The sequence below is a fragment of the Crotalus tigris genome, unplaced genomic scaffold (genome assembly GCF_016545835.1).
Source record: "Crotalus tigris isolate CLP2741 ecotype Arizona unplaced genomic scaffold, ASM1654583v1 scf7180000017764.6130737, whole genome shotgun sequence".
Classification (NCBI taxonomy): Eukaryota; Metazoa; Chordata; class Lepidosauria; order Squamata; family Viperidae; genus Crotalus; species Crotalus tigris.
This window is the reverse complement of record NW_024096618.1, coordinates 4,678,683-4,692,070: the sequence shown is the minus strand read 5'-3', so window position 1 is coordinate 4,692,070 and position 13,388 is coordinate 4,678,683. Positions and strand designations below refer to the sequence as shown.

Here is a 13,388-nt window from a genome sequence, read left to right as displayed (position 1 = left end):
TGGTCACTAAATGAGCTGTTGTAAGTTGAGGACTGAGAATGGGTGAGGAGTTTGAGCCCCTGTCTTATGTTGCTAGATTACAGCTAGGTTGGTTAGGATTGTACTTCAGCAACATTTGGATAGCCACAGAGTTTGGAATCTGAATAAACAAGTTTTCATCCATCCATGGATCCCTGTTCTGCTACATTTTGATATCTGGTGCCCCTTCAGGATGGTCATCATTTGGAGGAATCCTTTGCAAGAACTGGAACATTCTTTTGATTCTACTTGTCGTCATAGATTTACAACCTAGCTCTCTCTTTTTTAAAGCCAAGACATGAGCATAACTAGATATTCTATTTTAATAATAAAAGCAATGGTATGGTTTTCTTAAAGGTATTAATAAATTTCAATAAATGGCTTTGGAGGGTTCCTCTATCCCTGATTCATAAAATATTAATATTTTTAATATACCAACCATACTAAAGCTAATGCAGCTGATACCACTGAAATAATGCTACTGTAATTTTTTCCATGTTGTTTCTTGTTGTGCAAAGGAGGTCAGTTCCCCTGTGCAGACAATTGCCACATAACTTTTGTAAACCTAAAATGTGATTCCTCTAAGAAAAAACGCCGTGGGCGAAAATCTCCATCAAAAGAAGTATCCCATATCACGGCTGAGTTTGAAATGGAGATGAAGTCTGAAGAAGTCTCAGGTTAGTGAAATGGTTCATGTTAGTCCTTTGAGCCAGTGCTGATGATTAGAACTAATGCCACCTTCATGCATTTATAAAGACTTATTTGTGTTGCAGTGCGCAGTCCAAAAAATTCTTCGGCATCCTAATCAGCATAATATATTTATTAATATGAGAGGTACACATACAACAATGATGATGAATACTCCACAAATGTATAGCTCCTTCCCCAGAAATTCTTATAATGAGCTTCTTTTATAATAATTCATATCAGCCACCAAATGTAACTTTTCTGAATTCTCACTATTCATTTTTGGGTGGGAAAATCAAAACTACACTGTGAGGTCAAGGTTAAACTTGACTCGTATTCCTGGAAGTTGCTGCTATTGGGAATCTGTCTGTAGAAATTATTAGCTGATAATACTAGACTGTATTATACATTTGTATATGTATGTATTTATGTGTGTACTGCCTAAAAGAATTGTGTCTAAAAATAACTGATAAGTCATAAGATTCTTCAGTGTATATCAAATAGCCCCAAAGAAAAATAAAAGCAGACATATGCCAAACCCTAAATTTTATAAGATTATGATTTTATACAGAAGCAAGAGGTTGAAGTTAAAGAATTGAATGCTGAACAAGAACTAAGGCAGCCAGGCTGCATCCCTAAAGAGATTTCTGAAGATTGTATAATTTCATAAGGAGAGGTTTGCAGTTTTCTTCATGTTAATAAGTAAGTGAATCACAAGCAAGGTTTCTAAGGCTATGGAATTTCAACATACTGATTCAGATATAATAAGTGTAGCAGGCAACATTGTCTAAGACATAATCCTTATTAATTGAGATCGATTAATTCAATCATTGATATGAATGCCTTCGTTTTCTTGGAGGTGTCAGTGACTTCAGAAATATATTTTACTCCAGGCACATTAGAGGACCCAGCGAGGTTGGGAGGCGACTGTGAAAACTGTGTTCTAATTCAGCGCTAAATTGTTTCTAATATTTCTGTGTCTCCCTCTTAGACACTTGCAATATTGACTGTTTGAGGAAAAGGATGGAACAGAAACTACAACTAGCTATCAAAACCTTGAGAAAATCTATTAACAAGCAGCAATTTTACATTCAGTTTTCTGGGACAGAGTATGAAGTAGCTCAGAAGGCAGCGAAAATTGTCAGCGAAGGACATTCCTGCAGTACTGGGCAAGTGCAGCAAGATGGCAAATGTGGTAAGATTTGAATAAAATGCTTCACTTCACATGCCCAGAAAAATTGTTTCCTTAAGAGAGGATTTTTCCAGATGTTTCTATTGCAGTTCTGATTAATACCGTAGTTTCTGGCGTATAGGACGACTCGGCATATAAGACGACCCCCGACTTCAGCGCCAATTTGCGTGCTTTAGAAAGTCGTCTTATACGCTGGAAAATACGATATGTTTTCTAAATTGAACAAATTAGATATTTGATTGTATTGTCTACAACAGTGGTGGCGAACCTATGGCATGTGTGCCAGAGGCGGCACTCAGAGCCCTCTCTGTGGGCACCTGTGCCATTGCCCCAGCAGAGTTCACCAGAGTAGTGAGCATGTGACATTTGGAAGTGACAGGGCAGGAAGTGAGCGAGCAAGCGGCATTGGCCCCCAGGGATGCCCTGGAGATGGTGAGGGACTAGCTCCTGCCACCCTTGCCCCGGCCATGCTCACCCAGTCTGCCATGACCACTGTAGCCACACCCACCCAGTGGGCCACGTCCCCACGCCCCCCCTGAGGGCACCACAATGCTAATGCAGCCCTGGCACTTTGCGATAAATAAATGGGTTTTGGGTTGCAATTTGGGCACTCGATCTCTAAAAGGTTCGCCATCACTGATCTACAATATGTATATATTTCAGAGGTTGTTTTATTATAGATGTAAATGTGTTTTAATATGAGCAACGATGCTACGTGGGGATTTAAGATGTTACTCAAAGATTGCAAGGTCTTATCGACTGTAACGCTGAACAAGATGTGATCAATTTAAAGGGATAATTATCAATGATTGATAGTACTATGAAGACACTGTGAAAATAAAAAGTAACAAACATAATGTTGATTTTTATTTTTCCAGTTACCTGCAGCGTTGGCACCTATTATAGTGGAGAACATAATCAGTGCATTCCTTGCTCACCAGGAACATATCAAGACACAGAAGGTCAACTCTCCTGTGAACCTTGTCCAGGAAATGATGGGCAAGGCATTGCAGGTGCACGAAGTGTGTTAGAATGTGGAGGCAAGTAGCATTTCATTTCACAAATTTCATTCAGAAACTGGAGTGAAAAGTTCATTAAAAATAGGAAAAAGGAGAAATCTGATGTTGTGACCTGAGCCATAAACCATTGTGTTGTATTGACTTGTCTGTGATGCCTGCTAAATTGTTTTCTGGGGTATGCTTAGATCCGGCATAATCAATTCATGTGAAGCACCAATCAGGTTATTCTGAATGTGTGTGTCCTAGAATATATCTGATATTTTATACGGTAGTCCTCAACTATCTGAAGTTGTAACAGATTTCATAGCTACTTATGACCCATCCTCAAAGTTACGACTGCTGTGTGTATGCACTCCACGTCATGAGATTACATTTCGGGAACTTAGTAACTGGTAACATTTGGTAATGTTGTAACTTGGTAACATTTACAACCAGTTGTAGTGTCCCACAGTCACATGATTGCAACTTCCCAAGGGGTTTTTTTTAGCATAAAAAGGCAAAAAAAAAAAAAAACCCATAGGAATCCCAAAGAGCAAATGCCACAGCCACTGAAATAAGTGGTAAGCTATATTTATGTGTAAACCATAGATTTATTCCATTTTTAGGCCAGTGTTCTCCTGGGCAGTTTTCTTTTGATGGTTTTAAACCTTGCAGACTGTGTCCCCTTGGCACTTATCAGTCTGAACCAGGAAGGACACTCTGTTTCCCCTGTGGTGGAGGACTGGGGACAAAATATGAGGGCGCAGTTTCATTTCAAGACTGTGAAACTAAAGGTAGGTTTATGTTCTCTCCTTCCATTTATTAGGGCAGCTCAAAATACCATAAAATGATGGATGGATTATGTTTCATCAAGTCTTTTTCAACTCATTGCAACCATACAAATAGATCTTCTCTATGATGCTGTATCCCTAACCTATTCTTCCAAATCTCACCACTGAGGAGTCCATCCCCCTTACTATTGGTCATCTTCCTCCTTCTCTTTCCATCCATCCATCATCAGAGACTTTTCCAAAGAACTGGGTCTTTGCATAATGCATCTAAATTATGATAATTTAAGGCTGGTCATTTGTGCCTTCAGTGAGGATTTGGGGTTGATTTGTAAAAGGTAGCAAATGCATCTTGAATAAGACTTTTTGCATAATGCCAGCCTAATGTGTTTCATTTTTTTCTCTGTTCCTTTTATCTTGCATATATTATAAAACAACCGGCCTCTCTTCTAAACAGTTCATTGTTCTCCTGGCCATTACTACAACTCTACAACCCACAGATGTATCAGATGTCCTGTAGGAACCTACCAACCTGAATTTGGCCAGAATTATTGCATCACTTGCCCTGGAAATACAAGCACAGATTTTGATGGTTCCACTAACGTTACACACTGTAAAAGTAAGTTTTCCCTATGATCGGCTATACTTCCAATATTGCCTTGAATGCCCTGTGAGCAGGTTACTAAATTTGTTAATCTTAAATCTACTGCCAGCCATAGCCCATCTATAAGCTACATGGGTACTATATAATTGAGCTGAGTTTGAAAATCTTACAGATGAAATTCAGTGATTATTTTATTTGCTTGACTGCTATGTAAACATTATCAAAATGCAGGATTCACCTCTAAACTCAGCCAGTCTAAAACCTGATCTATCCTTAGCAGTAGTGTAAGACAGTGAGGTACAAAGGATCCCAGCCTCAGATCACATCAAGTAAACTGTTTTTGAGCATCAAGGCAATTTTCCCCATACAAATCTTTCTTGCTGCTACTATAAAATTGAAGGTCTCAATGTCTCTCCATTGTGTTTTCACTCCCTTTACAATAATATAAGGATTATGGAAGCACTATCTCAGCAGTCACTTCTCTGCATAAGAAAGAAGAAATACCTTCTTTAGCAAAGTACATATTCTAAGGGTCCATGACTATGGAAAAAGTACAGAAAAGAGCAATAAAGATGATCGGGGGACTGGAGGCTAAAACATATGAGGAACATTTGCAGGAATTGGATAAGTCTAGTCCAGGGAAAAGAAGGAGCAGCGGTGACAGGATAGCAGTGTTCCAATATTTAAGGGGCTGCCACAAAGGAGTCAACCTATTTACGAAAGCACCAGAAGGCAGAAGACACATGAGATGGGAACTAATCAAAGAGGGAACTAACCTAGAACTAAGGAGAATTCTCCTGACTGTAAGAACAATTAAGCAGTGGAATGGCTTGCCTTCAGAAGTTGTGGGCACTCTATCACTGGAGGTTTTTAAGAAGAGATTGGACAACCATTTGTCCAGAATGGTATAGGTTCTCCTGCTTGAGCAGGGGGTTGGACTAGAAAACCTCTAAGGTGCCTTTCAACTCTGTTATAACTATGGCTGCATTAACTTCTCTTGGTACAAAGAAATATAACAATCAAGTGTATTATGTTATAATTTTTACTTGAGGAAGACACTGGAATTTAAACAAGTAAAATTACCGATATTTCATTTTTGTACATTACTAATTTTGTTCATTGGTTATTTACTGCTCATTTACAAGTGTAACTATTTAGATGTAATCTGTATATCATCCATGTTTAATTATTATCTGAATTAGAAAAAAGTTGTTCAGGCCAAGTGTGATTTCTGAAGATTTGATGGACACATGGAGTTTTTTTGGCAAGAAGACAGAACTTTTTTTTTGCCATAGCCTACTCCCAGGGTGGTTTATCTAACTATAGCACTGGGATTTTCTGGAGGCATCCTATCCAAGTATTAACCCAGCTTGACCCTGCTTAGCTTTTTTGAGTTCAGCTGAGAACAGTCAGTGCTACTATCTGCTGAAACAGGATATAGCTACAAAATGATACCTCTTGTATAGATATATAATAAAATATACATTCGCATATATAATGTTACTCTTCCTTGGCAAAGGGTAAACGGTTGGCTGTATGATGATGTCATTTGCATTAAATTAATTAATTAATTGATTGATTAATTCAGAGCAAGGGTTCACTGCGCACATCATTTTGCTAACTCAGTGTCGGTTTTAATTTTCTTCTCAAAATAGGAAGCTTTTTTCAGGAAGAGGAAACGTTCACACTCAATTTGTCAAATTTGGGTTTGGCTTAGCCAAAAAATAAGAAATATCTACCTTTTCAGAAGGCAACATCTGGATCCTATTTGAACTGATGAAAGAGTTTTTACCATTTGACTCTTGTCTTTACACACAAGAAGAGATTAGAGCTGTGCTGCGGTTCATATTTGGAAGCAAAAATGTGCTTTGGAGAGCATAAATATAGCCCTTGACCATCATTCTTAGAAGCATCAGTGTCTTCCTAGGAACTTAAGGAGTTGCAAAGAGGGACATTCCCACTCCCACCCATTTCAAAGCACAGCCAAAGACAGATATTCATAAATGTGTATCAAGGCTTAAGGAACATAGCACAATCAGATTTATAGTTAGATAGAGACCCCAAAGGAAAATCATCCAAAATAATATTCATGAAGTAATTTTTAATATGCAAAATGATTTATACTGTGGTACAGCTTCTTAAAACAAGACCAATGAGTAGATGAAGAGAATCCCTATTGTAGAAACAGAAAAGTAAAACATGAGTAGGTCAGCGCAGTCTGAGTTCATCTCTCTTCCCTCCCACCGCCTTTCTTTCTTTCTGTAGATCAACAGTGTGGTGGAGAACTTGGAGACTATACGGGATACATTGAATCCCCCAACTATCCAGGAGATTACCCAGCCAATGTTGAATGCACTTGGAATATAAGCCCGCCCCCAAAGAGACGGATCCTGATTGTAGTCCCAGAGATCTTTCTCCCAATTGAAGATGAGTGTGGTGATGTTTTAGTAATGAGGAAAAGTGGTAAGCTTTGTCCCTAGTAAAGCCAGAAAACCATCTCAGAAGACTGTCACTGAATAATGATGTTTATTTATCTAAAACTTCAGAGTGTTGACTTAGCTCTTACCATTTAGAAACTATATCTGCAGGGGGAACTGACCCTAAATTCAATATTTGACGAAGATTTTGTCACATTTTCTATGTAGCACTTTCAATAGTGTCTAAATGGTTGGTGTTGGATAAGGACTATGTTTTCTACAGAATTGCACCCTGTATATAATCACTTCTGGATCTTTTTTTTTTGTTTTCTACTGCCCAATTTATTTCTACCTCCAAACAACATTAAATGAAATAATTTATTATTACCCAGAGCATAGACTAATGTAACCCAAACAAGACTTACAAATGATTCCTGAACTTCTGCCAATGAAAGTTAGTTTAATTAGATCAGCTGCGAGATAGCGTGATATACTTTGAATAATGGTCTTCTCAGTGACAGAATACAAGCTTTACATAAGGAAAGTTCAGTGTTCAGTCCCCAGAAAAACATGGCCTCAGGATAGTTAGGAAAAATTCTCTCTGAAAGACTGCATAGAAAGGTACTGTAGATCTTGCTAATTTTAGACTAGAGCAGGGGTCTTCAAACTTAACCCTTTTATGACTTGTGGACTTCAACTCCCAGAATTCCTCATGCCTGGCTGAGGAATTCTGGTAGTTGAAGTCCACAAGTCATAAAAGAGCCAGGTTTGAAGACCCCTGGGCTAGAGAGAATGCTAAATATAGCACTTCACATATCTTGAAAATTAAATTTTATTTTTAGAAAAATCTGTATGTTATTTTTATTTTATTTTTAAGCTTCACCTACATCAATTACTACCTATGAAACCTGCCAAACCTATGAGAGGCCCATAGCATTCACCTCCCGGTCACGGAAGTTATGGATTCAGTTCAAATCAAATGAAGGCAACAGTGACAAAGGATTTCAAGTCCCCTATGTAACATACGATGGTAATATTTATGCCAGTATTGTTCTAATATATAGTAGGTGAATGCACAAATACTCCAAAATAAATTATGTTAATAGAGAAGGAGGGATATACAATTTTCTGGTCTTTCCTTTTCCTTCAGTATTTTTAGAATCAGTAATGGTAACGATTTTCCATACAGGAATATATAATTACTATATACAAATTATTTTACTTAAATATCCAGAAAGTACTCAGAAAGTATTTTTTTTAATAGCTAAAAGCATATTTGGGTCCCTTGCTTTTTTTATTGCTTTACTGATGAAGGACAATCACACATTTTTACAAACCATTTGTTGTATGAAATGTTTAACCATGCTTAAAACTCAAAAAAGACCTATCATATTTCTACTTAGAAAGGAGATGTCTTTGTACTAACTCATGTTTTTGAATTAAATACAGTCATATTTATTAATTCTATGCCACTGAGAAGAAACATACAACTTTCCTTTCCTCTTCAACATGCTCCAAAGTCGAAAGGTTTTTGGAATTCTCTCTTCATTTTTGCCTTCTCACAACACAGCATCAGCAGAATTTGGTTAAGTGAACGATTAATTTTATATCAATTTGCAATTAACATTTGAAGCTGATTTGCAAATCCCAATTGATGACAATCTCAGCTGGGTTAAACTTCAGTAAATAAAGCACTAGCTATTATTAACAACAAATGGAAAAAGATTTTTTTTTTTTGTCAAACAGGTTTAATCTATAAACTTGATTTTGTACAAAATCTGTGTAGTGTCTGGCTATCTATAGTCTATCCATCCACTATCCCTCCTTCTATTCCCTGTCCTCTTTACATTCTCAATGAAAAAAACATAATAATATAAAGAGAAAATATGCTATAATTTCTTTTGACCATCCGTTATACAATTGGTCTAGTGCAGTGGTTCTCAACCTTTTTAATGCCGCGACCCCCAACTAGTCATAAGTCAAGGACTACTCAACTGGTGTAGCACCGTTTGCAGAATGGGACTTTTGGCGGGCTCAGCAGGGCAGAGATAGCCTGGACAATTCCTATTGGCTTTTGAAAGCCAATAGAATTAGACTCTGTTCAAGAGAGTCTATTCTATTGGCTTTCAAAAGCCAATAGAATAAAAGGGAGTAGCACAGCTAAGGAAAAAGGGGAAAAAAATGGCGGACTGCGTTGTTTGGCGACCCCCGTGAAATGGTCGTTCGACCCCAAATGGGGTCCCGACCCACAGATTGAGAACCACTGGTCTAGTGTTTTTCATGGTCTGAAATAAGATCAGAGATATCTATATCTGCCCTTTTGGGTGGTGGTGAGGGGGGTTGTTGTTTTTTGTTTGTTTGTTTTTTGTTTTTGTGAGTAATGAAAGAAATTTACCTCAAGCTGGTCAAAACCCGTGTAAAACCACCAGTCAGCATTCATAAAATCAGGGTACTTTAGGCTCTGGTCTAGAAACTAGGAGACCATGAACTCTAGGCCTCACTTTGGCATGAAACCTAGGTGGGATTAAAAAAGTGGGATAAAAATCTAAAAAATAATTCAGAGAAAGAAAGAGCCCTATAGGAGACATCTTTGAGAAACATCACAAGATTTCTTGAGATCAGAAACAAAAAGGGATTTCTACCAGTTTCTCTTCTAAGATCTTCTATCTACATATCCTGTAGTTCATGGGAAGTTGTCCTGAAAGGACTGCACCTTGATGCCAAGATAGTGAGAGGGAGATAGACAGCATATAAATTTAATAAATAAAATCGATTTAAATAATAAAAAAAATCAACCAAGAGCCTCTGTTCAAATCCAAGATTACTTCAAAATGTGTGGCTAATCTGCCTGGACGTTGTTGTCAGGGGAAAAAAAATCATTGACTCGGTCCTTTTGCCATTCACTTTTCAGAGGACTATCAGCAGTTAATAGAAGACATTGTTCGTGATGGACGTTTATATGCTTCAGAAAACCACCAAGAAATTTTAAAAGTAAGCTTTCCATATTTAGTCTTTCCTAGTGGCTTTTATTTAAGATGTTGCAGAGTGCTTCTTAAAATTGGGAGACTGAAAACTGGAACTCCATTCTATGGAGAAGGACATCTTACCTAGTTGAGGGAAGCAGGATAGGATGGCCAAATGGGAGGGTAGGAGAGCCATTGCAAAATTATGTGCTTTTGCTTCTTCTCTCTCCCACAGGACAAGAAATTGATTAAAGCCCTTTTTGATGTATTGGCACATCCTCAAAACTATTTCAAGTACACAGCACAAGAATCAAAGGAGATGTTTCCAAGATCATTTATAAAGCTATTGCGGTCAAAAGTTTCCAGATTTCTACGACCATACAAGTAGCTTCTAGTGCTTTTCAGGGGTTTTGTTTTGTTTTTGGTTCTTTTGCATTCCTGTCAAATATTGTATTGGGTTTGACTGTAGAAACATTTTTGCTGATTTTAAGATTTCTTGCCCATCTTTATCTTAAATTGTATATTGAAGAATAACTATAATGTTTTATAATCTCCAATATTTGATGGGATTTTTTTTTTCACTTCAAAGAAAAGTAACTTGGAATTCCAGAGTACATCCAATTGATGATCCATATTTTGGCTACACAACTTTATTTTCAGTTTGTCATAGAGAAGCGTTTGTTTTAGAAAAGGAACCTTGTTTATCTTCCACATAAAGAAGACACTTGTTCATCTTGTTGAAGAAACTACCTGCAAAGAAGAATTATTGATAGAAAAAGTATGTAGTATAAATAATACTTGGATTTTGAATTGCACTTGAACTTTATATGTGAAATTAGGAGAAGGGGAATCTAAACTTCATTGTTTCCTATTGGTGGTTTTATGGAGACTTTTTTTTATAAACCAAAAAGAAGGTGAGGGTAAAAATAGTTGTCTTAATTTTTGTTTAATCCTACAATCCATAGATTTCTTGTCCCTGATGTAAAAAATTTAAAACTGTTCTGAAAATGGAATGCAATGATGGAATTAGACACAGAATTGGTTTCTCTGCTAAATTTTATACCAAGAAGGAAGAGTCTTAAGGGGGGAACTAGTAGCTAGTTTTCTTGCTCTTGATGGAATATCTAAATATGTACAAAATCTAACAGACAACAGAAATATCATTCATATAATGTGTCTCACAGGAATAAATCACAGCTCAGATCCTGCTGATGCTTGCTACTAGGTGTGATGAAGTGGGGACAGAGATTCATGTGCAGTGCGTTTTTATCATCGTCCACATTCTAGGCTATCTGTTGGCTTCCAAGGACCAATCAATCTGTCTCTCTCTCTCACTTACCCACTCACCTCATCTAAAGCTTGAGAGACTGGCTGCAAAATACTAGATTTTTTAGACCTTGGGAAAGATAAATTATTTTGTCCCTTCATGTGTGCATTCATTGGTTGATGGTAATAATCCTTGCTCAATTTGATCTGATCATCATAATTGCTTTATTATGAATCCCATTGAGTTTTGGAGGAGAAATACATTACTGTAATCTACTTCTTGGCATCAGAACTGACTTCAATATCTGCTGTTGTTGGCATGGAAAACTCCAAGAGTGAGCAGGGAGTTAATAAATATATCCATGAAGTTACTTTAAGAAGGTGAGCACATTCGAGAAAAACTTTAACCTCTGTAAATTATTTGTTCCCAAAAACCTCTCCAGGCTTTTTGCAACATTGATCAAATACAACATTTTATTTCTCATCCTCTGCAAGTCATCCCCTTCAAGAACTTCCAACTTTATTTTCTCAAGACTCCTGGGTAGTAGGTTAAGTTGATAGTGAACATGCCCAGCTTAATAATATAGCAAATGTGGCAGAATAGCTAAATAGCACTCTAATGCCAACTAAAAATCAAATGCAAATGCTGTATGGAGAAAACTAGTGCTCAAGTGTGATAAAGAAAGAAACAATTGTTATTCCAATTTGAGTTACTTCAAATGACATATACTTGTTTTCAAAGTAAATTGCACATCTGTACATCTTTTTAATTTCATGTAAACCTAAGTGAGTTCTGAGGATAAGAATACTAATGACCGATAGAAATACATCTCTGCAAATGGTGCCCCTAAGAATGCTTTACAAACCCTTCTTCCACCAATGGAGAAGAGTGAAATTACTGAAATAGTGAAATTACTGCCTAATTCTACTTTCCTCTTTTTCATCTGCCTCTGGTGCTAGTTATGGATGAGTAACAATAGCTATCAGCTTTCAGGGATGTGCTTGAACAAATGTTCTTATGGCAGAATTAGAATCCTTGCTAGCTGTTTCCATCTGGCAAGGCAGAGGATGCCAGAGCCGAAGGGAAATGCCCCTCGAATTAATGGTGCCACTTCCCAAGTAGGGAATCAGCTGCAAAAAAATGGTATTCTTGGAATTACATATGCAAGGACAAATGGATTTGAGACATCTGGTAAAGATACATTCTACAGTCTCAAGAAAATCTAGGGCCAAGTTCCTGCATTCTACATTTCAAACAACAGCAAGAAGCAGCTGAGAATAAAGGAAGCAGTATAATTTACTGAACATACCTGTACAAGATAGTTTCTCTGGTGTGTTTTCCATTCTATTTACAGTGCAAAGAAAAATGCAACTTGGTGTGCCATCCTGAATCTCAGACAAGCACGTGAGATCCAGAACCTTCAGAATAGAAGTTCATTAAAAGCAGAAAAAATATTAATACTAGATCAGTGGTTCTCAACCTTTTTAATGCTGCGACCCCCAACCGGTCGTAAGTTGGAGACTACTCAACTGGTCATAAGTCGAGGACTACTCAACTGGTGCAGCACCGTTTGCAGAATGGGACTTTTGGCGGGCTCAGCAGGGCAGAGACAGCCTGGACAATTCCTATTGGCTTTTGAAAGCCAATAGAATTAGACTCTATTCAAGAGAGTCTATTCTATTGGCTTTCAAAAGCCAATAGACTAAAAGGGAGTAGCACAGCTAAGAAAAAGGGGGGAAAAAATGGCGGACTGCGTTGTTTGGTGACCCCCATGAAATGGTCGTTCAACCCCAAATGGGGTACTGACCCACAGGTTGAAAACCACTGTACTAGATGATTTTCTGCCCTTTATGGATCTATCAGAGCATATTCTGACATCCCAATCAGGCCTCCCATCATAGATTTCTCGGATTTACATCTGAAAGGACCAGTTCCAATCCAATTCCCCTTTGGACTGAACATCCAGAGTTACCAAAGTAATGGTAGGACTTATGGGTTTCTCAGGATGTCCACTCTCTGAAGAAATTGATTTTGGACAAGCCAAAGTGTCCTCTAGAGGGAGATCATTGAAGAACTTCAAGGAAGCAGTTAAATATTTCCAGGATGGTTTTGTGGGAATGTTACCAAGAGCTCTCATACATTTGAAGTGGGATATTGCACTTAGGAATCACCATCAACACAATGGAAACTCTTTCAGTCTGAGAACAGTTCCAAAACTGTAGATGAGATTACTGACCCTAATGAGTAATAAAATTACAAGGAATTATGGGTTGTGGTTCATGACTTAATACCCTGTTTCCACTCTAAGACCACATTACAGCAGATTCCACTTGCTAATGGTGTTGAATAGTGCTCATCAAGATAGATCATTTATTGCAGGGGTCTTCAAACTTGGCCCTTTTATGACTTGTGGACTTCAACTCCCAGAATTCCTCAGCCAGCATGCCTGGCTGA

At 37.7% G+C, this 13,388-nt stretch overlaps 1 protein-coding gene across 2 annotated transcripts in view; it reads left to right on the top strand.

Annotated features, from left to right (window-relative positions):
* SCUBE1 (signal peptide, CUB domain and EGF like domain containing 1) overlaps nucleotides 1–12,491 on the top strand; it is a 190,852-nt gene extending 178,361 nt beyond the window's left edge. For both annotated transcript variants that reach the window (XM_039341335.1, XM_039341333.1), the window contains 9 exons: nucleotides 537–695; nucleotides 1,697–1,900; nucleotides 2,776–2,937; nucleotides 3,522–3,689; nucleotides 4,141–4,302; nucleotides 6,553–6,750; nucleotides 7,582–7,734; nucleotides 9,616–9,695; nucleotides 9,903–12,491. In XM_039341335.1, the coding sequence (XP_039197269.1) occupies nucleotides 537–695; nucleotides 1,697–1,900; nucleotides 2,776–2,937; nucleotides 3,522–3,689; nucleotides 4,141–4,302; nucleotides 6,553–6,750; nucleotides 7,582–7,734; nucleotides 9,616–9,695; nucleotides 9,903–10,055 (1,439 nt within the window). In that variant the 3' untranslated portion in view covers nucleotides 10,056–12,491. The remainder of the gene's footprint in view (nucleotides 1–536; nucleotides 696–1,696; nucleotides 1,901–2,775; nucleotides 2,938–3,521; nucleotides 3,690–4,140; nucleotides 4,303–6,552; nucleotides 6,751–7,581; nucleotides 7,735–9,615; nucleotides 9,696–9,902) is intronic.
* The last annotated feature ends 897 nt before the right edge of the window (nucleotides 12,492–13,388 follow it).